The sequence below is a fragment of the Eumetopias jubatus genome, unplaced genomic scaffold, assembly GCF_037043125.1.
Source record: "Eumetopias jubatus isolate StellerSeaLion01/CBP00866 unplaced genomic scaffold, mEumJub1_p1.0 scaffold_6, whole genome shotgun sequence".
Lineage (NCBI taxonomy): Eukaryota > Metazoa > Chordata > Mammalia > Carnivora > Otariidae > Eumetopias > Eumetopias jubatus.
The window spans coordinates 106,930,157-106,956,730 of record NW_028274812.1 but is presented as its reverse complement, the minus strand read 5'-3'; the positions used below and the strand labels follow the sequence as shown (position 1 = coordinate 106,956,730).

Sequence of the window (26,574 nt, the reverse complement as noted above, 5' to 3'; positions counted from 1 at the left end):
CCCCACCCCCCATCTCATTTGTGCAGTGGCTGGGCTGGATAGTGTGGCTTATACTGTGGCCACGTCAGACAATTTGAATAATTGGGAGCATATATTCTGGGCTCAGACTGGGTTCAAATGTTAGCTGTGATGTCGGGCAAGTCCCTCAATCTTCTGTGTCTCAGTTTTCTTGTCTATACAATGGGAGTGATAGTAGGGCTGTCGTTGCGAAGATTGAAGGAGTTAATGCACGAAAAGCGTGTAGAGGAGTACCCAGCACGTAGTAAAATGCTCAAAAAATGTGAGCTGTTCTTATTCCATAGCAGCTGTCTTCCCGGAGATGTGATGTGGTGTGCACGCAAGCACCTGTGATTTGGGGGTTAAGGGTGAACGAGACAGGTGCCTGCCCTCCAGAAACTCACAGTCCAGATGGGAGGCTGGTGCCAAAAGAGATCCGGCAAAGAAACGAAAGGGCTGTTTAATGCAGAAGTGGCTGCTGTTCTTTCTGCTTTCTAGAAACGTGCTATGTTTCATGTTAAGGAAGTGGTTCTTTTGTGGGGAACACACAGCAATGGGCCCCTTGGGTGAGAAAGGCATGGCCTGAGTGGGTGAAGATGAGGTGAAGGCAGAGTGAAAGTTTCGCATGACCTGAGGTGTTCAGAGAACTGTCACGTCTGGGGCAGCTGGGAGGAGAGCGCTGGGGGTAGGGTCCTCCAAAGAGGCCAGTGCGTGAGGACCAGCAAAGAAATCTCCAGGGAGAAGTCTCATTTCAATTTTTAAAAAACTGTTTTTTGTTAGTAGGGAATATGTTTGCATATTTCAAAAAGTTAAGTGCCCAGGGGCGCCTGGGTGGCTCAGTCGGTTAAGCATCTGCCTTCGGCTCAGGCCATGATCTCAGGGTCCTGGGATGGAGCCCTGGCCTTCCTGCTCAGCGGGGGGTCTGCTTCTCCCTCTGCCCCTCACCCTGCTTGTGTTCTCTCTCTCAAATAAATAAATAAAATCTTAAAAAAAAAAAGTTAAGCACACAGAGGTGTATACGTACAATGAAAGGTCTCCCTCCACCCCTGCCCCTGGGCCACTAAGCTTACCGCCAATTTCTCATGTGGCTTCCGGGAGATCTTCTATGTATATAGGGCAACTGTATGTAAACATATTTTCCTTCCTGCTTTTCCCCCTTTCTTTTGCAAATATGTCATTCACAGGACCCTGCACCTCGCTCTGTATTTACTCAGCATTTGCTTAGCTTTGCATTTCCTTAGTGATCAGCCCGGGAGCAGCAGGGCTTTCTGGTTTTCTGACAGCTGTGCTGTGTTCCACTGGGTTTGTGTACAGAGGTTTATTTATCCAGAATCCTACTGTCCCACCTCCACGGTCAAGTCACTTCCTGCTCTGTGCTGTAATTTCCCCATGTACCCTTGAATCTTCAGGAAAGTCAGCCACACAGACGTGGGCCTGGTGAGGCTTAGGAGCAGATCACCACACGGCAGAGGGCTTCACGAGGAAAGGTGTGAGAGAACGCCCCATTCCCAGCCCTCAAAGATGCTAGGAAGGGCTCTGACTTCCCACAATGTGTGGATGGGGGCTCGAGGCTTCCTCCAGGATGTCATAGGAAAAGGTAAATCAAGGAGGCCCAAGGTCAAGCAAGCATTCGGATTTGAGATGCCTGGGGTACTCAAATAACGGTCACATAATTAGAAACGTAGCGAAATACGATAGTACAGGTTGAATCCCAGAGCTAGAAGGGCCCTTGGAGACCACTGAGCACTCCTCCCTCATGGTCATAATAACACAAATACCTAACATTTATTGAGCCCTTACTCTGTGCCAGGCAGCCTTCCAAATATTTGTGCTGATTAACCCATTAAATCCTCACACTAACCTTTGAGGTGGATGCTACCACTATCCCAGCTTTAGATAAAGGATGTGAGACACAAAGAGATACATAACAGTCCCAGGTTCACAAAGCTAGTAAATGAAGAGCTGGAAATCAAGACCCGGGGGTCTGGTGGGGAGCCCAGGCTCTGAAGCTTCACACATTCTACCTCTTACACAGGTGAGGAGACTGAGCCCAGAGCAGGTGCTACATAGCAAGTTGAGGGCAGAACCTGGGGGTTTAGAATCCACGACCCCTTTTAAGACCCTCTCTCCAGCACACTGCCTCAGTTTGCCTGATGTACTGGGGAGCAGGGTGGTGTAGGGAGAGGGTCAGCAGGGGTGTGGCTCTGTGGGGATGAAGAGAAAGGCTGTGATTAGTTCTGGGTGGTGGTCAGGAGGACGTCCTGGTGCTTGGGGTCATGTTGAATACCTGACATTACAGGTGGGTCCAGGGTGTGTCCCGAAGACCCTTACTGTTGATTCAAGAGATATATCTGACTCTCAGTGCTCTTCCAACTGTGGTTTGTCCATTTGGTGGCTTCTCTGTGGCCCAAACTAGCTCCTTGCCCTGTCTCCAAACCTACCAGGTCCCTCTCTCTGCACCTATCATCACTTTACCACATGAGCAGCCCCTACGGTGGTTTTGGGGGGTGGGAGGCATTCACTCAAGGAAATAAAGAAACCATGTGCAGGTTAGAACAGTGTACACCATGAAGACTCCTGATGTTCTCAGCGCCCCCCCCACCCCCCATCGAGGTCTAGTGGAAGTGACTTGGGGGTTGGAGATGATAGTTTCAGGACTCTCTGACCTCTTCCACAATGGGGCACTTCCAACAACTCTCCCAGTTAGGCTATGGAGCTCCCCACCTTGCTGATCCCTGCTCCCCAGTCACAGCCCAAGCATCTGTCTGTCTGCTGCAGCTCTGAGCTCACCTGCGAGTCTATCTGTGATTGAGAAATCAAGCCCATTCTGGTTGGTGAAGACTGTGATGATAGCAGGTTAGCAGGGCGACTGTCCCGTCTCTGCTTCCGCCTGTTCTTCCTGCTCCCAGCACACTCCGTGTGCCCTTCCATAGCTCTGCTCATGTTGGACTCGCCCAAGCATTGTGAGCACTGAGTCTCCCAGCCCCCACCACAGCGCTTGGCACTTAGAAGGCACTCATTAAGGCCCATGCAAGTGATGAGTGAGTCCTCCAGCCTGCCACTGGGTTTTGGAGGAACCCTGCAGCCCCTCTGTTCTCTGAGTCTGTCCCCTGCTGTGCACCCCCCTTCCTGACTCCCAAAGGAGCTCGTGGTTCTATCCATCCTGCCTTCTTCTTTTTTTTAAAGGTCTATTGAGATGTAATTCACATGCCATACAGTTCACCCATTGAAAGTGACAATCCAGTGGTTTTAGTCTAGTTGCAGAGTTGTGCAACCATCTCCACAATCAGTTCTAGAGCATTTTCATCACCAGCCAGCCTGTCTTTTGGCAGCACCCGCCCTCTCAGCTTTCAAACACCCACAGGTCTTCCTCAGCTTAAAAAAAAAAAAAAAAAGGCTCTCTTGACCCTGCTCTGCACTCTGTGGCCATTGTGCAATATGTTTCCCTCTTTTCATGACTAAACTTCTTGAATGAGTGGTTCACACCCACTGCCTTAATTTTCTCAGATTCAATAAACATTTTTAAAAAGCATCTACAAAGTGCTAGGCCAGAGGTTTTCATATATATCATCTCATTTAATCTTCAAATTCTGCATGACCTGGGAATTATCTTATTTTAGAGGTAAGAAATCCAAGACAGTGGGCGCCTGGGTGGCTCAGTTGGTTAAGCAACTGCCTTCGGCTCAGGTCATGATCCTGGAGTCCCGGGATTGAGTCCCGCATCGGGCTCCCTGCTCAGCAGGGAGTCTGCTTCTCCCTCTGACCCTCTTCCCTCTCATGCTCTCTCTCATGCTCTCTCTCTCTCAAATAAATAAATAAAATCTTAAAAAAAAAAAAAAAAGAAATCCAAGACAGAAAAGTGACTTCTCCAAGGGGCGTGGTCAGGATTTGAACCCAGGTCTGCATGAATGCAGAGTTGGTGCTTTGTCCAGCTCCATACCATCCGTGCTACAAATCCAGCTGCACAGTTGACCTGCTGACCTTCCCATTCATCATTTGGGCGAGGTGCTCCTTGAATCCCACCACCCCTCAAATGACCTTGCTGGTGCAACCAGATTCATGCCCTTTATGCCAGGCTCATTCTTTTCTCTAAGCCTTTGTTCAAGCTGTGCCTTTCACTGGGCATCTTTTCCTTCCTCCCTTCGGTGTTGGAATATCTGAAAATCCTTTTTAAAAAGATCTGGCTCAGATCTACTTTCTCCATGAGAACTTGCTGTATCTTTGATCAAGCCTACCTGCTCTGGGGGGCTATAGCTTGTCCTGTTCCTTATCTAACAGCTTGGTCTTGTTGAAATTGTTGTGGGTGCGGTTCTAAATCTCCTGGGATTCTGGAACCACATGGGCAGCCTACCACCCTACCTTGCTGTGTTATGGAAGGAGCAGGTGCCAAGGAAGTGTTCTGGAAGAAAGGGAAGAGAGAAGGCAGGCAGGCAGGCAGGCAAGATGGAAGGAAGAATGTGGGGGTGATATGGTAGTAGTGATAATGAGGATCCCAGGAGATATGGATGCAAAGATGTTTTCAATTGTGAAATGTATTTTAAGGGCAAAGGAAAACTTGTTTAAGCCACACAACTGTATGTTGTGTGCTCAATGATTACTATTTGCATTAAGTTCAATGACTGCCCTTCCCCCTGCAACAGCCCATGACTAGATATAGTGGAGGTATACTTGTATCCTCTTCTGGGTAAAGAGTCTCCAGAGCAGGGATTACATCGGTCCTTGATCACTTTCCTAGACTTACTTAGCACAGGACCTGACACATGGCAGCCCTCCAAAAGCATTGACCAAAAGAATCTCCTAAGATGTGCTGTGCCAAAGGTGTCATGAGGATATATATATATCAGCTCAGTTGTCTCATTCATTCAAGAAATATTTATTAAGCACCTACTATGTGCCAATCATAGTTCTAGGTACTTGGGATGCAGCAGTGAACAAAACAGATTTGCCTGCCTGCATGGAGCTGACATTCTAGTGGGCAAGAGAGACAATAAAGAAGAAAACATAAAAATAAGTAAATCATAGGGTATATTAGAAAACAATAAAGTCTTTGGACATCAAGTTGAATAGGATAAGAGGAGAAGATTGAGAGTATTGAGGGAGGAGTGGTTACAGAAAAAAATAGCTTGGTCAGAGTTGGCCTAATTGAGGTGAGATTTATGATTAAAGGAGGGAGCCATGGGGAAATTTGGGGGAAGGAAAACAGTTGAAGCAAAGGCCCTGAGGCAGGAGTGTATCCAGAGTGTTTGAGGCCAGTGGGGCTGGAGCGGAGGGAAGAGTTGGGGGGAGAGGGCAGAGGTCAGATGGGGTGGGTCCTGGAACCCATTGTGAGGCCCTGGCTTTTGCTCTGAGTGGGAAATAACACTGGAATGTGTTGAGCGGAGGGATGATGTTGGCTTTAAAAGGTCAACTCTAACTCTGGTTACTGTGTAGACAGTAGGGCCCAATGGCAGAAGAAGGGCGACCTGTGAGAGGCCATTGAAGTAATCCAAGGGGGGATGGCAGGTTGGTGTGAGCAGAGTTTGGGAGTGATGGGGTCTGAATATATTTTGAAGGTAAAGCCAACAAGGCTTTCAGATGATTGAAGGTGAGATCTTGGGGACATGTGTCAGTGGTGGCTCCAAGATTTCTGGCCCAGGGGGTTGGGAGGATGGAGTTGCTATTTGTTGTGGTGGGGGAGCTGTGAGTGAAGGGCCACTGGAGGGCAAGGTCAGAGGTTTGGTTTTGGACCTGTGGGATCTGGGCCGTCCAGTGGGCACCTGGTGGTGCTGATGCATAGGCAGTTGATTATTCAGGCCTAGAATCCTTTGCTATGAATGGACTTGAGTCTGTCCTTCAGCACCTGTGCAGGCCTGCTGCCAGGCACGGAGGGTGCTGTTCCCACAGACTGAGACCCCACAGCAGATGGGGTGGCCCTCTTTCTAAGGCTTGGTTTCCTCCTTGGCAAGATTGGTGCAATAATACTCATTTTGGGGGTTGTTGTGGGGGGTTGAATGAGATAGTAGCCATAAAGCATTTAGCTCTCAGATGGTAGCGAAAATATACTGAAGAACCAACTTGGATCAGCTCCTGCACACCAGTCATCAGATGGGTTGGGGGGGGTGCAGACTGGGGAGCTGGGAGAGGAAAGGCGAAGGATGAGACTGCAGCCAGGGGCGTGGTGTGTGATTTCATTGTCCCAGGGAATTGGAGCTTGTGGGGCAACAGGAAGGGGAACCACTCTGGAAGGGGGTATAGGGTCCATCCAACTGCAGCTGACAACAGCTCCTTGGGTTGGGGACTGAGTGACCGTTCTCTGAGTGTCCCAGCCAGGATGATGAGCGGCAGGCTGTCCGGCTGCCTGGGGGCACTGCCCCTTTACAGTTTTACCCGTAGGAGCTATTAACCAGTCCTCGGCTTTTGAAGACACATATGTTCTAAGGGGAGGCTGTAGGATTTCCTCGGCTTTTCTTTCAGGCTCAGCACGTGGCCTGGTGTGCAGCAAGCCTTCGATGAATGCTATATCTGTCCTTCCCTCCACATCTGTAAGAGAGTGGTGGCTGAGAAACCTGTCTTCCAGAATTGCTGTGAAGATGGCATGCAAAAGCGTATAAGGAGGCATCTTTGCAGCAGTGATGATATTTAACGCCTGGGATATAGTCTCAGAGAGATGTTCAATAGCTTCCCTAAGGCCACAGGTGCTAGGGGGTAGAGGCAGTCTCCTTTCAGGGGGGCATCTTCCACGAGTTTAGGAAGCGAGGAGGGCAGAGCTGAGCAGAGAGGAGGGAGGGTCAGACTCCACCTGGGGAGGGCGTGTCTTCCAGAGCAGGTCCAGGTGTGGGGTGGAGGCACTAGAGAGTGAGACTTGAGAAAGTGGGGCGGGGAGCGGAGCGAGGGGAAGGTGTCCCGAGCAGCTTACAGCAGCTCTTAGAGAGGTGGGAGGGAGTGCTTGTAAGTGCAGACCAGACCACCGAACTGAACCCTTCTGCCTGCCTGGGAGGTGCCATCCCTCCCTTGCATAGCTGAGGCTGCTCAGGCCTGGAGAGAATAAGGACCTTGCTCAAGATCACATAGACCAACAGTGATGTAGCTGGGCTTGTGACCCAGCTCTGCTCAACCACAAAGGCTGCCTTCTCTCCACCACACCACGTGGACGTCGCGAACCCCAGGCAGCAGGGGGGATGGACACTATCAGATGACCCTTTGGCAATCTCTTCCGGCAGAAACATTCTTGCAGTCTCCGCTCCCTGGTCTCCCTCCACACTTGCCCCTGCCTCCTCCCCGTCTTTCCCTCCTCATTACTCAACCCCTAGTAACCCTACCAGCTGTCCTGCAGGGCCAGGGGAGGAGGAGACCGGCTCTTCTGGGTGACTCACATGAACCCTCTGCGGCCTGCCCACCTCCCTCTCACCCACCAAAACAGTGGTGAGGACCCCCCCTCCTCCCACCCTGTCCTCTACAAGCATCTGCGACCGAGGGGTACTTCCCGGAATTAGCCATCAAGAACAGCTGGAGCAGGGAGGGGGAAGTGGGAGAAGGGATGGGAGCTAACAGCTTCCAGATGTGCCAGGGCATGTGAGCCAAGGGAGCCTCCAGTCCAATGGTCTCCTGCTGTGGCTGGGAGGCTGGGATGGGCTGGCCTCCACGGCCAGGACTTCAGAGTTGCCAAGGCAGCTGGGCAGATCCCCTCCTGGAAAACGGCACGCACACCCATGTGTGCAGCATGAGGGAGCCCTCCGTGCTGCACCTGCAGGGGCCCGTGGGAAAGCCCCTGCGGCCGGCTGCTCCCTGTGGCCTGGTGGTTTTTTTTGTTTTTGTTTTTTTTTTTTTAAACATCCAACTATTATTTTATTTATACTGCTATGCTTAAGTTACATGGAAAAGACAACTGAAGCAGCTCTGCCCCATTTCAGGAAAAGTTTCCAATCAACACCAATTAAGCGGTAACAAAGAACCAGGAACGGTGACATCTCTGGGTCCAGACAGACAGGGCAGGGATGCGCTCTGATGTCACGGTTCATCTCCAACGAGACCACAGCACCACGGCCAGCACCAGCCATGCCAACACCGAAACTTCAGCACTCGTCGAACATTCAGATCTCTTCTCTGAAGCTAGCAAATCGAGGGAAATAATTGGGTTAAAAGGTTATTTTTTTTTAATGAAGCCCAAATAAGTGTAAAACGAAGCCCAAATAAGTATAAAACTTCTTGCAGTTGCCATCTGAAACGTACACAAAACACACCTTTTCCCTAACAGTGTTAGTACTAACCCTGTCCACCTTGGCTACCCTGCCCATGGTGGAAGCACAGAGCTCAGCGGCTTGCGGGGCAGTGTCCCTGCTCAGCCACTCACCAATTCTGACTCTCAAGGTAAACCACCCAGCTCCCTTAGCCATGCAGTGGTTCCTACTTCTTGAAGTTATTATTAGGGGTGAAATGTCACAATCTATGCAAAACATGTAAGGCGTTGCCTGGCATGCCGTCCCTTCTTACCGTTTAGAGGACACCTTCCTTGTTTTAGAAGCTATGCCATTTTAGCCTTGCACCTTGCAAGTTAGCTGTGAGTACCCCCGTTTTTATGAGAGGAAATCAAGGCTCAGCGAGGCTAAATTACCTGTCCAGGGTCACGCAGGTGTTAAGTGGCAGGGCTGCGACATCAAGCCTGGCCAGTTAGACCCTAAAACCCAGGCTCAGTGTACTGCGTCCCTCCCTGCCTGTTTCTTTACTATTTTTCCATCAGTGGTTAAAAAAAAAAAGGTTGTAGGACCCGCTAGGGGTTGGGGTGGGGGGGGCATCATTTTCGTTCTCGCTTATCTGAAGAGAGGACTGATTCGGAAACATTGGCAAGAGTTTGGGGGTTCAGAGGGGCCCTGGAAGGAGAAAGCAAGTGCCCTAGAAGGGGGCACTAAGAACAGATTTCAGGAACGTGGAAGAAGCAGGGGACAGGGTGTCCCAAGGTTGGAAGGCATCCAGGTTGTCCTAGGGTGGCCTCAAAGAGGACCCGGAGCCTCCCTGAGCAAAGCCCCAGGGTCCATGATTGCTCTTTCCCTGTGTGTGTGTTTCTAGCCTTGCCAGTTGTTGCTCCCCTTCAGCACGTCTTCTCCTTGGCTGGGGCGGGCGGTGGAGGGTCTCCAGAATTCCCCTTTGTCAGATGGGGAGGATTGGAGAGCAGGGAGGAGGAGAACCAGGAGCGAGGGGGCTGGAGCTGGCCAGCAGGGAGGCCCGCGATTGGCCCAGCTCCCAGGGCCTGCCTTCCCCTCACCATTCCCTCCCCCTGCCCCCCAGGACTCCTTGGCTGCACAGCCTGCCAGTTGGGACCCCGCCAAGCCAAACAGCTGCCAGGGGGAGAGGAAGAAGCATTTCCGAGCAGTGAGGCCCCTGCGGACTCCGACTCAAGCCTAGAATCCCCCTTTGTCACCGCCAAGTGAGAAAGAGAGTCTGTAGACATGCATACAGGCATGCACGCGTGGCACCAGGGAGCCCGGGGCACAGGACCTGAGGACCTGGGCTGCTTCGGGGGTGGGGGTGGGGCAGGGGTGTCCAGGAGCAGGCTTGGGGAGGGAGAGAGGGACAGGGGCCATGACTGCGCCAGGTGGTAGCAGGGGTGGGGGAATTAGGTTTGGCTCACTCAGAGGTGAGGGGCGTGTGTAGTGGGTTGAATAGTCCCCGCCCCCGCAAAGTTATATCCACCCGAAACCTTAGAGTCTGATCTTACTTGGAAATAGGGTCTTTGCAGATGTAATGAAGGTAAGGATTGAGGTGAGATCATGCTGGGTTAGGGCGGGCCCTCAATCTAGTGCAAGAATCCTCATAAGAAACAGGAAAAGAGGGGCGCCTGGGTGGCTCAGCTGGTTAACCGGCTGCCTTCGGCTCAGGTCATGATCCCAGGGTCCTGGGATCGAGCCCCGCATCAGGCTCCCTGCTCCGTGGGGAGCCTGCTTCTCCCTCTCCCTCTGCCTGCCTCTCTGCCTACTTGTTCTCTCTCTCTCTGTGTGTCAAATAAATAAATAAAATCTTTAAAAAAAAAAAAAAAGAAACAGGAAAAGAACATACAGAAACCCAGGGGAGAAGGCCATGTGAAGAAGAGCCACATGAAGACAGGCGCCGAGGTTGGAGCTCCAAGCCAGGGAACGCCTTGAGCCACTGGAAGCTGGAAGAGACAAGGAAGTATTCTCCCTCTAGAGCCTTCAGAGGGAGCACCACAGTGTTGACACCTTGATTTCAGACTTCTGGCTTCCAGAAGTACAAGCAGATGGGCGCCTGGGTGGCTCAGTTGGTTAAGCGACTGTCTTCGGCTCAGGTCATGATCCTGGAGTCCCGGGATCGAGTCCCGCATCGGGCTCCCTGCTCAGCAGGGTGTCTGCTTCTCCCTTGGACCCTCCCCCTTCTCATGCTCTCTCTTCTCTATCTCATTCTCTATCTCAAATAAATAAATAAAATCTTTAAAAAAAAAAAAGAAGTACAAGCGGATACATTTCTGTTGTTTCAAGCCCCGAGATTTGTGGCAATTTGCTATAGCAGTTCCAGAAAACTAGTATGGCGGGGTGCATAGGGGAAAAGGGTTGGGGGTGGGTGGGTATACCAGAGCTCGATAAGAAAGACCTGGAAAACAGAATGAAAAAGATTTATTATTTATTGTGCTACTATTCTGTGCCAGGCACTTTTAAAGATGCTTATCTCAGACCTTACAATGATCCTGCCAAGAAGAATTATGATTCCCATTCTTTGGTGAGGTTCAGACCCAAGTTTGTTTTCTAACAGCTGGGATTCCAGCACTGCATCCTCTGTCTCGCAAGCCTGGCCTCGTCCCACTTTCTCTCGGGGGGGCCTCCGCCGTTTCTGGGTCAGATGATACGTGCTTCAGGTGGCAGGGGATGGCCTCCAGAGGTCCAGGAGGGGAACATAGTAGACCTCACTGTGGAACAGGGCAAAGGGTCATTACCCCATTGTCCTGGGGCCTTCGGTGACCAGACAATCTCTATTCACCGCTGCTGCTATAACCCTCAGGGACACTCATGAGGGTCTGTTCACATCCCTGAGCCTTAGGAAGCGGAGGGAGACACCGGCCCCTACTTGCCTCATTCTCGTTGCTACAACCACCAGCACCATCCCCGCTCCTGCTGCCATCGCCAACCCCTCCATCACCACCACCTCCCCCACCATCATCACTGGTACCATCACCACCATCACCACTACCTCCATCCCCATCACGAACACCGAAACTTCTAGAACCACTGTCAGAGGCAGCACTGTCGCTTCCGGGTCATCACCTCGGTTACTTCCGCTCTACCCTGCCACCACCACCAAGACTGCCTCTGCCGCGTGAAGTAATGGAGAGGCTAGAGGTGGGTCAGGGAACTCCTTGGGGATGTCCTGTGATGGAGCAGCTTGAGCAGCAGTTAGCAGTGGAGCGAAGTCAGAGTCAGGATGTGTCTGGCTGACAGATGTGATCGGGAGTGAAGGACTGCTCTGAGTCCAGGCTTGTTGAGAGAGGAGGAGAGCCTGCCTGGCTGGAGTAAACACTTAGCAGGACAGGCTGTCTTCAGAGGCGTGGGTTCAGCGGGTGGAGGTTGTCTGAGTGACATATCTAGGCCCTGCCTGGCTCATGCGTGTCTCTGGGGACGTGGATTTTGGCGGGTCCCTGGCTCCTGGCCACCTGCCTGGCCTGGTCATGGCAGTGAGGTCATGCGAGTGGCTGTACTGGGAGCACGGGGGAGCAGGGTCAGGAGAAGGGGGCCCGCCCTGGCTGGGAAGGGAAGAAGGCCTCTCTCCCCAGGCTGACCCTATCAAAAATGATGAAGTAAGCACGTCTTGATGCTCCTTCCCCCAGATTCCCCTCTCCTCTGCCTGCCTCCTCCTCACAGGCCGCTATGGGCTCTGAGTTTCTCTCTCCAGAGACACCTGGCTATTCAGTTCAGTCACCTGAGGGAGTACCTGGACCAGACAGCTCTGAGCTGGGGGCAGGGAGAGAATGGACTGTGGGAGAGGGATGTCCCATTTCTCTACTCAGCTGTGCAGCCCTTCCTTCCACCTTAGGACAAGTGTGTGTGTGTGTGTGTGTGTGTGTGTGTGTGTGTGTGTGTGTGTGTGTGTTGGGGGTGTGGCAGAATATTCCAGAAGCTCAGGCCACAGCTGCTCCCCTTGCCCCTTCCCTGCATGCTTAGCCACTTCCACCACCTTTAAGGATGGGAGTGACCGGCTCTGGGAACAGCCTCTCTCCATCCTTCCAAACCCCTGAACTGTCCAAATGCCTGGCTAATCCCACCCTCTAGGATTGCACTTGAGAGCTTCTGGAAGTGAGAAACAATGCTATCGTGGGATGCATTTATCTCTGCATCAGGCGTGAGAGCCCGGCAGACAGGCTGGCGACTGGAGGGGCTGAGGGGCCACTGAGTCCCAGAGACGGGATTGGAGAGTGGGGTCAGTGAACACTGGGGAGGGGCCACGGCTTGCCCCAACCCTGGGTAGTGGGTGTGGCTGAACCACCGCCCGCTTGCCACTGCAAATCACTCCTCAGGGGAAGGCTTTTTGCTGGGTTAGGAAAGACCTTGGCAGATCAGGAGGACCTTTTGAGGTCCACAAATAGTGACAGCAGGTGTTTATTGGGCACTTACTACATATCAGTTCCTCTCCAAGTGCATTTTGACTCATTTAGTCACCCCAATATCTCTGTGAGATTAGTATAATTCCTGTTATCTGTATTTTACAGTAGAGGAAACTGAGGCACAGATAGGGTCCAATGTTTTCTGAAGTTATAGTGTTGAGAAGTGAGCCTGGGATTTGTGCCTAGTCTGTCTGAACTCCAGAGCTTATGCTCTTCTCTACTCCAGGGTGGGGAGAAGACAATGGCCTGGAAGACCTGTGTGTCTGGACAGCTCTTGTGTGCCCGTGTGGCAGCCGCCTCTTTAATTCTTCTCTGTCAAGAGGGGCAGCAGTGTCTCAGATCAGACAATGGTCAAATTTGCTCACTTATCCAGACCGCATCTGGGTGTGGGGTGGGGGCAGGAAGAGGGTCTGCTGTCTTCCAGTTCCTACCAGCCCTGGACTCCCTCTGGCCTTCCCTGCCTGTGCTCAGCCCCACAAAGGCAGTGCGAGCGATAGGGTCAGACCCTTAGTTCTCACTACCCTTCCATCCCCTCCCCTCCAGTCCTCAGAGCACCTTGTGAACAGCACCTCAAATTGTCCTCCTCATGGACTAAGCCCTTTCTTCCCTTCCAAACCCCACCCTGGAGAGCCTTTATCTATTTATCCAGTAGATGTTTGCTAAGTGTCCACTATGGGCCAGGTACCTTGCCAGGTGTAAGAAGACAGGGATGGATACAGCTTGAGTTCTGCCCTAAGGAGCTCAAACCAGTTCTTCATTCCTTACTCTCTATACTTTATCACTTAGACACACCTTCATGCCTTTGGAGGATCACCAAAGGTGGAGAAAAGGACTTTTCGGGGGTCTGGAGATCAGAAAAGATCTGGGGGCACCAGAGCAAGCAGCAAGAGTGGGAGCTGGAGACAGCAGGCCCCACAACAGATGTACCAGGCCCTGGAACCCCTTTCTTTAGACAGCTACTTGGGCCGGTGCCTGAGTGGAAGGAGGATGGTGGGTGCTATCTTCCTCCTCGCTGGAGGAGACCTCTTGCAAGACAATAACCTGTTTGACAAGCTGGAATCCTGAGACCTGTTAGGGCCAACTTGAACAGATGCTCCCAGATGATCACCTCTTTAAGGGAAAGAGAAGTAGAGTCACAGAGGCTGGGATGGAGGCAAGGGAGGGCAAATTTCTACGTAGGGGAGTAGACTTCATTAGGGAAGCTGGTGAGCCTGAGGAGTTGGATCTGGTTGGGTTAATCTGTTATGGCAAGCAACTCCAGAGACTTGTGAAATGGGTAATAATCTTGTTTATAATATTAAGGTCATTCATCCATTCATTTCATCAGTGACTGCCTTATTCCAGGCATTGTATTAAGAACCAAGGATTTAGTGATAAAAAGATTCAGTTCAGGCCCCCTTGGAAATTGTGTTCAAGTAGAGAGCAAGACAATATACTGATTACTATACAAACAGTTGACTTCGATATAAATTTGGAAAGTATTAGAAAGAACTACAGGATGCTATGCTATGAGAATTTATAACAGTTCATCCTATCTGAGTCTTTGTGACTGGAGAAAACTTCCCTGAGGAATGACATTTAAGCTGAGACTTGTAGAATGAGAATAGTGTGTTAGGGTCAGGTTCAGCTGTGAGTGACAGAAGAATTCCACAGATAATGGTGGGGTAAACAAGATAAAAGTTTATTTATCTCTCACATAAATGAAGCCAGAGCTAGGTACTCCAGGGCTGGTAGGGCATCTCCATAACCATCAGGAACGCAGGTTTCTTCTATCTAATGATGTCACTCTGCCATTCTCAAATACACAGCTTCCATCTCATGGTCCAAAATGGCTGCTCCAACTCCAGTCATTATGCCCACAGTCCAGTCAGTGGGGAGGAGAAAAGAAGAGGGAGAAGGCTGCTCCTTCTTTTAAGGCCATATCTTTGTCAGTAGCACACATCACTTCTACTTATATACCACTGTCCAGAGCTTGGTTATATACTTAGCTAGAAAGGAAGCTGGGGAATTTGTCTTTATGGGCAGCCATGGATCTAGCTACAGATCATCAGTTCTATTAGTAAAGAAGAAGAGGAGTTGATGGATAAAAGTCTATGCCACAAGAAATTAGCTGGGTGAAATATGGGGGTGATAAAGACGAGAGTGTCAGAAAAAGCGTTGCCATGTTAGAAGCCTGTTAAGCAGGTAGGGCATTGAGAATGACTCAGTGACTCCCTGTTCCTAGTGTGGTCAGCTGACCGGTGATTGCATTTGCTGAGCTAAGGGACCTTGAAGAAGGAGCAGATTTGGCGATCAGGACAAGTTCCAGGTTAGACCCATCGAGTTGAAGCTCCTGTGAGCCATCCATGAAGGAAGCTCATCATTACACAGGAGACAGGTCTATATTGGGAATGGTCGGCATATCAGTGGCAACTGCAGCCAATATGCGAGGGAATGAGAAGGCCCAGGGAGCAGTGTAGAGAAGAGAAAACACCTAAGGCACAATCCCAAGAACCCAGGGAAGATGTTCATCCTCATTTTGTGGTCTTCTGGTCTCTGGTTCCCTTTTGGAGCATTGTCTTCCCACCATCTTGTGGAGTGATAAATCAGATGATCTGTTCTCCCACTCCAGAGTTTGGAAGGATCCCTAGAGACCTGTTCCACCAGACCGTCCCTCTCACCTCCATGGGATGGCCCAGGGGAAGCCATGTGACCTAAGCTCAGCTGGACAGACTCTCTCCTGGGAGCGGGCATCTGAGCAACTGATGCTAGCTTGGAAGATGCCTTTGGAGTTCAGCCAAGTAGTTTCTGTCCCATTTCCAAGCGAGGTATTCTAGCCTTCCAGCCAATTCCCTAGCTAGTTCCTCAATATTTTCCCAATAAATTCTTTAAAAATTTTTTTGGCTTGTAAATGCCAGGGGTTGGTTTCTGTTACTTGAAAACAAAGAGGAGCCAGCAAAGGAAAATGAGCCGGACGGGACTTCAGAGGGGCCCGAGAAAAGCCAGGAGAGTGAGGTTTCACAAAAATAAGCAAAAGAGTCTATCTTGAAGGAAGGAGTAGCCAGTGGTGTCAATTTTTATTTAAAAAATGTCCAGTATGTCTAAATAAGCATAGGAGGAAAAGGCAAGAAGGAGACACAGTTGTTACCAATGATTAACAATGGTGGGGAGGTTTTGCTAGATCTCTGTTTCAAAGGAAGGAACCCAACTCATATGTGCTTAAGACAAGAACAACACAAAAGTAATTTATTGGCTCATGATCACTGAAAAGTCCGGGGGTGGACCTGTTTTTGGCACAGTGCGAATAATGTCATCAGGTCTGGTCTCTGCTCTCCTGGTCTCTAAGCTGTCTTCTCAGGCGTCACCTCCTTGGGCAGCACTCCCAGGAGATCCTGCTAGACACATACCCAGTTAGCAACTCCGAGTGGAAAACCAGTGACTCCCCCAGTGAACTCCCAGGATTAGCTCTATTGGCCTGGTTTGGGTCATATGTCCTTCTCGAACCACCCTGTAGCCAGGGCGATTCGGTGCTCTGAGTGGCCGGGCTTGAATCATGTGATTCCCCCTAGAGCTAGGGGGCGGATTCATCTCCCTCTGCGCCACTTGTACTGAAGGCATGTGCTTCGCCTGAAATAAATTGAGACTCAATGATCAGAGGCTCAACAAACAAATTTGCAGTCCAGGTTACCAGGGGGAAGGTTACAGATGGCCATGTTTGGGTCACAGGGTCATACCTGGAGGGCATGGGGCAAGGCCCATTGAGGCACAATTCCTCAAGGCAGTGGGTACTGGGCAGACACTTGCATGCACAGGTAGTCTTGGTGGGCAGATGCAGGAATAGTAAAATAAGCATAGTTGATACGTGGATGGGCTCCGAAGTCAGTGACTGCATTTGAATCCACCTGGATTTGCCACTTACTATTTTATTTCCGAGTCTCGGTTCTTATCTGAAAACTGGGTTAATACAGGAATAATGCCAACCTCTTAAAATTCTTATGAGAATTAAATGGAATAATCTACATAAAGGGTTTAGCTGTGTTCCTAGAAGATAGTAAGTGTTCAATGAATGTTCACTATTTAAAAAAATTTTTTTTAAGTAGTCTCTACACCCAACGTGGGAGTCAAACCTACAACCCAGAGATCAAGAGTCGCATGCTCCACCGACTGAGCCAGTCAGGCGCCCCAGGATATTTGCTAGTATTATAGTGGCCTTGGGGTTTTGTTCTATGCCCTTGGTAGGGGAGCAGGGAGTCCTTGGAGCCCCCCATTCCTCATGCCATCAGAGTTCCCTGGTTCAGGGCCCAGAATTCACTAGTGGGCTCTATCAGTCCAGCCAGATTCCAATTCCAGGGATGAGGAAGAGAGTGGGGACCTGGGTGGGGGGGAAGGGTGTGGTCAGGGTAGATCCCAGTAGGACTGAGTCAAGGCTAGTGGGAAGATGCTGGAAGGCCAGGGATTGAGGAGGAGGGTGAGGAGGATGAGGGAGGCCAGGAAGGTGAGGACTAAAGGGAGGGGCGATTTTGGGCAGAGCCAGCAGGGGTCACTGCAGATCTAAGTAACCTCAGGGAGGCTTCAGGCCACCCAAGGGCCCTCTCACACACTACTCTCTGCCTCTGTCACTGCCATCCCTGGGAGGCAGGGCTCAGGCCAGTTCTGGGCAGTGGGGTTGGGATTTGGCTCATGCGGTTGGAGGTGGCCGCCTAGGGCCGCTGCTCTGTGTCCTCCAGGGCTTGGGCTGTCGTGCCTCAGTGGAGGCCCTCATATCGGGTGTGTGCCTGGATTTCTGCCTCCCTGGGACTTGACTTCTGGCAGCACCTAGAACGTGTCTCTGGAGATGCTTCCCTATAAAGAGCTCTGAGACCAAATGAGTTTCCTCATCTCATCCTCTTCTCAGAGGGTCGTGGCCCCGATTAGCGTGTTGGAGGCTCCGAGGAGTCCCGCAGGCGAGAAAGCCTGTCAGACTTTGTTCGGCCCAGGCTTCCTGGGCTCCTGTGAGCCCTTCCACCACAGGTTGAGGGAAACAGCGGTTTAAGGCGTCGTCGTGGGCAGAGGGCATGTGCCCCGGGAGGTTAATGTGTCAAGCCCGGCCCCCTCCCCCCACCTTTTATTGCAAAGTAATACGTAACACATGTCTGTCGTGGAGAATCGGAAGAAATCAAAAGCGCAAAGAAGAAAATTGCTTCCGCCACCTGCTGTTCCTTAGAGCTACCCCTGAAAGCTCTGGCCGCTGTCCTCCATCTTCCCAGGGAGGAGGAGGGGACCATGGGGTTCCCCTCAAGGCACACCTACTTCTGCTGCAGGGAAGCCCTGTCAGAAGAGGGCCCTTTGAGAGGTCATCCTAGCAAACCCTCTGTCTCCACCCTGTGCCTTTCTTGCCTCCCTTTCTTGGGAACATTCCCAGGGTGCAAGAGGATGGTGGCGGTGGTTTAGCGGCTGTTGAGTGGCGTGGAGGAGAAGCGGGTGTTCGGACCATCCGCGTGGAAGGGGATCTTCCTCTCTAGGTGGGGCAACCTGCCCTGAGAGGGGCCATGGCTTACTGGGGTTTCACAATGAGGCAGTGATAGAGCCAGCAGAATCCTGGGTCCTGGCCAGGGCCCCCCCCCCCACCTCTCCCGCAGCTCTCATGCCAGGAGGCTGTACAGAGGGGCCCGTGCCCTCAGAGCGAGGCTGCGGTTTCCTCTGTGGGCCGGCCGGGCCACCCGGGGTGTGTGGGTGCCGGGCGCGCGCCCCACAGTTGTGTAATCAGCTCTGGAGTGTGTGCACGCGCTCGGTAACCTGATGCAACAGGGAAGTTGCGGTCCCGTGAGCTGGGGTGTGGGCGCTTGGCTGGGGCCCAGACCACAAGGAGGATTTGGCTTGTGGCTGCGGAGGCCGGGCACGGGGGTCGCAGAGTTGTCTGCGTCAAGGCTTGTCCATTCCTGGGTGCCCACATCCTGGTCCCTGTGGGCGCAGGGCTTGAAACGGGGCTGCCTGGCCAGCTGATGCTGGAAGGGGGGCGCTGGTGCAGAGAGGGGGGACTTGCCCCACCCTCATCCTGTTTGCCTGGGTGCCTGTTGTCATGGGGGTGGGGGCCGGCCAGGCTTTCTCCCTGTGGGTCCATCTCTTCCATTTCTCCCTAGTTGTAAAATTGACACCAGCCCCGCTTCACCCCCCCCCCCCCCCCCCCCCCCCCCCCCCCCCGCCAATCCTGGAGCCCTCACCTCAGTTCCAGGTCATTTTGCCTAACAACATTTGTCTTTCGCTCCCTCCATCTTCCTGAATTCCCCAGCCCTCTCCCTGCCATGGCCTTTCCTGCACACTCCCCCTTGAGGAGAAGCAAAACGGAAGAGGCTGAGAAGCAGCCACATTGCAGCCAGGTCAGATTCCCACAGCCTGCCGCTATTTCTGAACAGAGTGAGAATGATCTGTGTTCTTTCCCAGCCTCCATGTGCTTGTCTGAGAGATGGGGCAATGATACATCTGCCACAGGGACCCTAGGATCTCTAAGGAGGGATCCTGTGAATGAGAGTTGCCCTTTCGTTCAATCCCACAAGGATCGAGCATCTCCATCATCAGATGGGGGCAATGGGCACTTTAAAGAGCCAGGGGCCCTGGAAGGTGATGAGCAGTAAGAGCAGGCCCTATCCTGCCTGCCCTGTGCTTGGTGAGGGTCTCAGTGGCCAGCTGTGAACCCTCCCTTGTCCTTGAGGGAGGTGAGGTATGTTTGTTTCTTCTGCTCCCTTCCACCTGCTCCCGTCTCTCAGAGAGGGAACATGCTTCAGGGTCACCAGTGGCTAGGAAAGGGGAAGAAGGGCATCTGTGACCTGCGTCCTCACCTCCTTCCCTGGCTGGGCTGCACCTGGCCCCCTGGGGCTCCTCCTCAGTGCTCCCAGAATGCCTCGTGTCTCAATCACTTTATTCTGCACTGACTGCCTGCTGTTTTGATGATCTGTTTACGTATCTACTTAAAAATAATGGTAGAGGGGCGCCTGGGTGGCTCAGTCGTTAAGCATCTGCCTTCGGCTCAGGTCATGATCCCAGGGTCCTGGGATTGAGCCCTGCGTCGGGCTCTCTGCTCCGCAGGAAGCCTGCTTCTCCCTCTCCCACTCCCCCTGCTTGTGTTCCCTCTCTTGCTGTGTCTCTCTCTGTCAAATAAATAAATAAAATCTTAAAAAAAAAATAATGGTAGATACCATAGAGTGCTTGCTGTGTGCTAGGCTTCACATATTAACTCATTTCCTCCTCACAGCAGAGGGACGCACAATTATCTGTGAGGAAGCTGACGCTCAGGGAAGGGAAGTGTCCTGCTTAAAATCAAAAGCTTGTGCTGTCTAACCTCATCACTATCTTATCACCCTGGTTATTTTCTTTAGAACTTTGATCACAGATAGTTGTCTTCTGTTCACATGTTTGTTTGCCCATTTGTTTGTCTCTCTGTCTACACAGCAAGCCCCGTGAGGTCAGGGGCTTTGTCCTTCCTCATTCACATTCCAGAATCTTTCCTTGTGGATGGCTGATGCTCAGTAAATATTTGTGGAAAGAATGAGCCACTGAGCCACTCAGCGGAGACTCCTTGAGGGTATGCTCTGTAGCTCTTCACCATGTTAGCGCCGACTGCCCAGCACAGGTCCTGGCCTAGCACGGGGCTCAGTCAGCACTTTGCTAGATGAATACAAGAGTGCAGGAGAGTCTAGAGAACTCAGTTGTTGCTGTTCTACCTTTCAGACTCCAGGAACTAGGGGAAGATGTTCAGCTACAGGAAATATGGGGGAAGGATTTATTCTTCCTGGGTCTCTGTTTTGGTTTCTCTGTGTGATTTTGTGTGTGGGCACAGAGTGGGCGCACAGGGGGGAAAGTATGAGAAGATTGGAAACATAACAACCCCTGGGAAAAACTCTAATTGCTTCATATCTACAGGCAGGAGATATAAACAGAGCATATGTGTGTGGCCCGGAGGAGGCTTCTAGTAAGTGATGAATACATGAATGAGAGAGGGAGCGAGGGAGTGAGGGAGTGAGTTGAGGCAGCAGCACTGTGAGCTCCTTGAAGACAGGCACATGCCTTACTTTTCTTTGTAGCCCCAGCCACGAGCATAGGCCCACACCAGGGCTTGGCACATGATTGCTGAATGAATGAATAAATGAGTGACTAAAGGAACAAGTTGGTACCAAGGAGCATGGAAATGAATAGAAAAGAAATGAATAGGGCCCTCTTGCAAAGGACCCTACAGCCCTAGTGAACAAGACCGAGGATGCAAATGCCAGCCTCTGGGTCTTTTCCACTGGAGGTAGGGTCTGGGAAGTAAGGAAGGGGCCTGGTGACTGGCAGGAACATGGTTTCCTCCTATTCATTCCTTCCAGGTGCTCTATGTGGGGTGCTGTGTAGATACTAACACAAAAAATAAGACCACATAATTCCTGAGCGCTCACTATGTGCCAGGCCCTAAGCTCTTTACATGTGTTAAGGAATTCAATCCTTTCAGCAACCATATGAGGTAAGTTGTACTACTTTCTCCATTTTAGAAAGGGGAAACTGAGGCACAGGGAGGTCATGCAAAGTGTTCGACCAGAAAGTGTCACACAGTCATTCCTCAGGCTCTGCTGGGAAAAGCAGTGGCTGCCCATGCACGTGCCTAGTAAATGATGTTCTCTGGGTCTTGCTTTGGCTGCATCACCACTCCAGGCCTTTCTTCATCTGTAGAATGGGAACACACATTGTCTTGGGCTGGGAGACCAAAGTCAGAGGGCTTTGCCAGCTGGGACTTTCCTCTTCCTCCCCAGGAATCACCATTATCTTCATCATGATCATGATCATGCTCATCTTTAGATCTGGCCTCCTGCCATTAATATGCCAGCACTGGAGACTCTGGAGACAGACAAATCTACTTCCCATTCAGGGATAATTGCTGTCTGATTTGGCCTCCACTTCTCTCATATTTTCATTTTTATTCTCCACCCTCCAAGCCCTGACTCAGTTTCCGCCCCAACTTCTCTATCCTCAATGATTGCAACAGCCTTCCCCACTGGCCTCTCAGCCCCTGGGCTCTTTCTCACCCCCATTAACTAATTTGCTTAATATGTAAATCAAAACCTGTCACTTTCTTGCCCTCATGCCAAGAACTGACTAAACTTTTTTTTATGGAACGGGAAGCCTTTGGTAATGTGGCCCCTGGAAACACCTTTTTTCCAGCCGCACCCCCACCGCCACCCAGTGCCCGCCAGCCATGCCATATACTGCCAGGTCCTATAATAGAGCATGATTTTCATGCCTCTTTGCCTTTGCTTGTTCTGTTCCCTCTGCCTAGCAGGTCTTTCCCGACTTTGTCTCTACGGTGAATGTCCATTCATTCATTTTACCCTTCAGGACAAAGAAGGCACCGTTGCCTTTTCTGGTTATAAAAGTGACACATGTTTCTTGTAAACAACTCAAGCAATCTAGAATACACTAGGAAAAATAAAAGGAAATGTTGCCTCTTCCCACAGTTCCAACAATTGGAGATAACCACTGTTAAAGTACTATGAGTATAATCATGAATTTTTTTTCTGTGCATATATATACACATATATCTTTAAATGTATATAAATACATACATACTTACAAAAATGAGATCATTTGTGCTATTTGGTAACCTACTTTGTGCCCTAAGTGAAATATTTTGGACATCTTTTCCTGTGAATAAGCAGTTTTACATAGTAATTTTTTTGTTCTTCAAAAGTCAATTTCAATGGGCGCCTGGGTGGCACAGCTGGTTAAGCGTCTGACTCTTGATTTTTGCTTAGGTCATAATCTCAGGGTCATGAGATTGAGCACAGTGTGGGGCTCCATGCTCAGCGTGAGGTCTGCTTGAGATTCTCTCCCACCCTGCTCATGCTCTCTCTCTCTCAAATAAATATTAAAAAGAAACCCACGTCAACTCCAATTCAAATATCTACCGTCTTGGAAGGCTCTCCTGGTTCTTCCCTTCTCCCCTAGCCCCCATCCACAGTGCCCCTTCTTCAAGGACTCATCATACCTTGTACCTCTTTCTTTGAAATCTTTCCTGCTTGTAGGTCATCATATGATATAAAAAGCAAATGCACAAAACAGTAATTATAAATCTATGGTAATGGGCACACAATGTACAAAGATATCATCTGAGACAATAACATAAAGGGGGAGAGATGGAGATGTAAAGGAGCAGAGTGTTTGTATATTGAAACTAAGTTGGTATTACTAAAACTAGGTTGTTATAGGGGCGCCTGGGTGGCTCAGTCAGTTGAGCACCTAACTTGTGATTTCAGTTCAGGTCATGATCTCATGGATCATGGGGTTGGGTCCTACATCAGGCTTTGTGCTCAGTGAGGAGTCTGCTTGAGATTCTCTCCCTCTGCCCCTCCCACCCACTCACACATTCTCTCTCCCTCTCTTGCTCTCTCTAAAATAAATAAATAAAACTTAAAAAAAAAACCTAGGTTGTTGTGAGTTTAAGATGTTAATTGTAGGGTAGGGGCACCTGGGTGGCTCAGTGGGTTAAGCATCTAACTCTTGATTTTGGTTCAGGTCATGATCTCAGGGTCCTGGGATCAAGCCCCACTTTGGGCTCTGCATTCAATGGAGAATCTGCTTCTCTCTCTCTCTCCCTCTGCCCCTCCCCCTGCTTGCACTTTCTCTCTCTCTCTCTCAGATAAATAAATCTTAAAAAATAGATGTTAATCGTAATTCCCAGGTAACCACTAAGTAAATAATAAAACAAAATTAAAAAGGAGAAAAGAAGTGTATCAAAATAGTACACTACAAAAAATCAACTAAGTGAAAGAAAAAGGCAGTAATGAATGACTTGGGGAACAAAAGACACGTAAGATATGCAGAAAACAGCTCAATGGCAAAATAAGTCACTATCAGTATTCACAGTAAATGCAGATGAATTAAACTCTCCTATTAAAAGACAGAGATTAGATTAAAAACATCTTATGATGTCTATAAGAAGCTCAAAGGCACAAAGAGATTGAAAGTGAAAGGATAAAAAAAGATATCCCATGCAAATAGTAACCAAAAGAGAGATGGGGTGGCCTAATATGGTCATATCAAAGAGACTATCAGTCAAAAAAATACTTTAAGACAGAGGGACATCATATATTAATAAAAGGTTCATTTCAGCAGAAGATATAACAATCATAAACCTCTACACACCTAAAAACAGAGGCCCTGAAGCAAAAATTGACACAGTTGAAGGGAGAAAGAAACATTTCTACAATAATAGTTGGAGACTACAATAACCCACCTTCAACAGCATGTGGAACAATTGGACAGAAAGTCAATAGAGAAATAGTAGTGGACTTGAACAACACTATGAACCAATTAGGCCTAACAGATATACATAGAACACTCCATCTGATAGTAGCAGAGTTCACGTTCTTATCAAGTGCACATGGAATATTCTCTAGCATAGATCATAGATTAGCCACAAAATAAGTCTTAACAGTTTTTTAAAGATTGAAATCATACAAAGTAACTCTTCTGATCACAATGAGATGAGACTAGAAACTAGTATCAGAAAGAAAATGGAAAAATCCACAAATATGTGGAAATCAAACAACACACTCTTGAACAACCATTGGGTCAAAGAAGAAGTGGCAAGGAAAATTAGAAAATACACTGAAATTAATGAAAATGAAAACATAACATACCAAAACTTTATGGGATGCAGAGAAAGCAGTGATGAGAGAGGAATTTAGAGTTATAAATGCCTACATTAAAAGAAAAGAGAAAGATCTCAAATCAATAACCTAAGTGTACACCTTAAGGAACTAGAAAAAGAAGAGCAAAGTAACCTTAAAGCTAACAGAAGAAGGAACAAATAAATATTAGAGATAAATGAAATAGAGAATAGAAAAATAATAACGAAAATAAACAAAACCAAAAATTCTTTGTAAACATCAACAACATTAACTAGACTGACTAAGAAAGAAAGAGAGAAGACTTAAAACTACTAAAATCAGAATGAAAGTGGGGATATTACTACTGACCTTATAGAAATAAAAAGGATTATAAGAGAATACTATGGGGGTGCCTGGCTGGCTCAGTCAGAGGACCATGTGACTCTTGATGTCAGGGTCATGAGTTTGAGCCCCATGTTGGGTGTAGAGATTACTTAAATAAATAAAACTAAAAAAAAAAAAAGAATACTATGAACTATTCTTTGCCACAAATTGGACAACCTAGATGAAATGGCAAATTTCTAGAAACATATGAACTTCCAAAATTGACTTAAACAGAAATAGAAAGTATAAGAAAAAGGTTGAATCAAGAATCAAACCCCATCCGACCAACCAAAAAAAAAAAAAAAAGTCCAGGACCCGATGGTTTTACTGGTGAATTCTACCAACCATGTAAAGGATTAACACCAATCCTTCTCAAACTCTTCCAAAACATTGAAGAGGAGGGAACATTTCTGACTCATTCTATGAGGCCAGCATTACCCCGATACCAAAACCAGACAAAAACAATACAAAAAAAAAAAAAAAAAGGAAACTACAGGCCAGTATTCCTTATGCATATAGATGTAAAAATCCTCAATAAAATACTACCAAACTGAATTCAGCAGCATTTTACAAAAAGTTGGACTATAAGTCCAACTAGGACTTATCCCTATAAGGCAAGGATGGCTCAATATAAAAAAACAAACAAACCAGGGGTGCCCGAGTGGCTCAGTTGGTTAAGCATTCAACTCTTGGTTTCAGCTCAGGTCATGATCTCAGGGTCCTGGAATCAAGCCCCGTGTTGGGCTCTGTGCTCAGTGGGGAGTCTGCTTGAGATTCTCTCTCTCCCTTCCCCTCTGCCCACCCCCCCACTTGTGCACACATGCTCTCTCTCTCTAAAATAAATAAATAAATCTTTTAAAAAAATCAGTCAATGTAATACACCATGTTAATAGAATGAAGGGAAAAAAGACACATGAATATCTCATTTGATGGGGGAAAATGCATTTGACCAAACACAAAAACTTTCATGATTAAAGACACTCAATAAACTAGGAATAGAAGGAAAATTTCTCAACATGACAGAGGCCATGTATGAAGAACGCACAGTTAACATGATACTTAATGGTGAAAGATGGAAAGCTTTTCCCCTGCAGTCTGAAACAAGATGGGGCAAGTGCTTTTTGTCACTTCTTTTCTATACAGTAATGGAAATTCCAGCTAGAGCAATTAGGCAAGAAAAAGAAATAAAAGACATCCAGTTGGAATGGAAGAAGTAAAATTATCTGTTTGCTGATGACCTTACCTTCCTATATATAAAAATCACCTCAAAATGGTAATTAGTCACCCATGTTTAAGAGCTAAAACTTTAAAACTCTTAGAAAACCAAGGGAAAAATTTTAAGACCTTGGATTTGGTAATGATTTCTTTAGTATGATGTCAAAAACACAGGCAACAAAAGAAAAAGATTAATTAGACTTCATCAAAATTAAAAGCTGCCACCAAATTATATACTTAAAATGGTTAAAATGGTAAATTGCATGTTTTGTATATTTTACTATAAAAAAATTTTAAAAAAGTAACTGACCTAGAGAAAACCCTTCAATTCCACTTCAAATGTTTACTGTCCTGGAAGCTCTCCTGGTTCTCCCCTTTCCCTCCTCCCCTCACCCACAGTGCCCCTCCTCTGAGGACTCATTGTACCTTGTGCATCTCTATTTAAAACCTTTCCCAATTATAAGCTCATTATTTGTTTACAAGCTGGTTACAAGTTGGCCCTGTCTCCCCCGCCCCACCATGATTTCCCTGTGGGCAGTGTAGCACTCGGACCCCAAGCCTTGGAGACTGAGTTCACGTCTCCACTCTGCCTCTGACCACTGTGTGACTACTGGCAAGTTCCTTAACCACTCTGGGCCTCTACATCTTCATCTATAACATGGGGGTGATGAGAACACTTACCTCATAGGGCTGTGCACCAAAAGGTCTTACAAGGATACCAGGCACACAAGACCTGCTCAATCAACATTGTTTAGCAAAACACAGATGGCTAGACTATAAAATGCATGCACCATAACAATCCTT

General features: G+C 48.9%; 1 protein-coding gene across 1 annotated transcript in view; it reads left to right on the top strand.

The window, feature by feature from the left end:
• Positions 1-5,492: 5,492 nt before the first annotated feature.
• The window catches only part of VEGFA (vascular endothelial growth factor A), a 72,980-nt gene continuing 51,898 nt past the window's right edge, over positions 5,493-26,574 (top strand). Inside the window, exons 1-3 of the mRNA XM_028097850.2 lie at positions 5,493-5,499; positions 9,259-9,397; positions 11,077-11,209. Coding sequence (XP_027953651.1) covers positions 5,493-5,499; positions 9,259-9,397; positions 11,077-11,209 — 279 coding nt within the window. The remainder of the gene's footprint in view (positions 5,500-9,258; positions 9,398-11,076; positions 11,210-26,574) is intronic.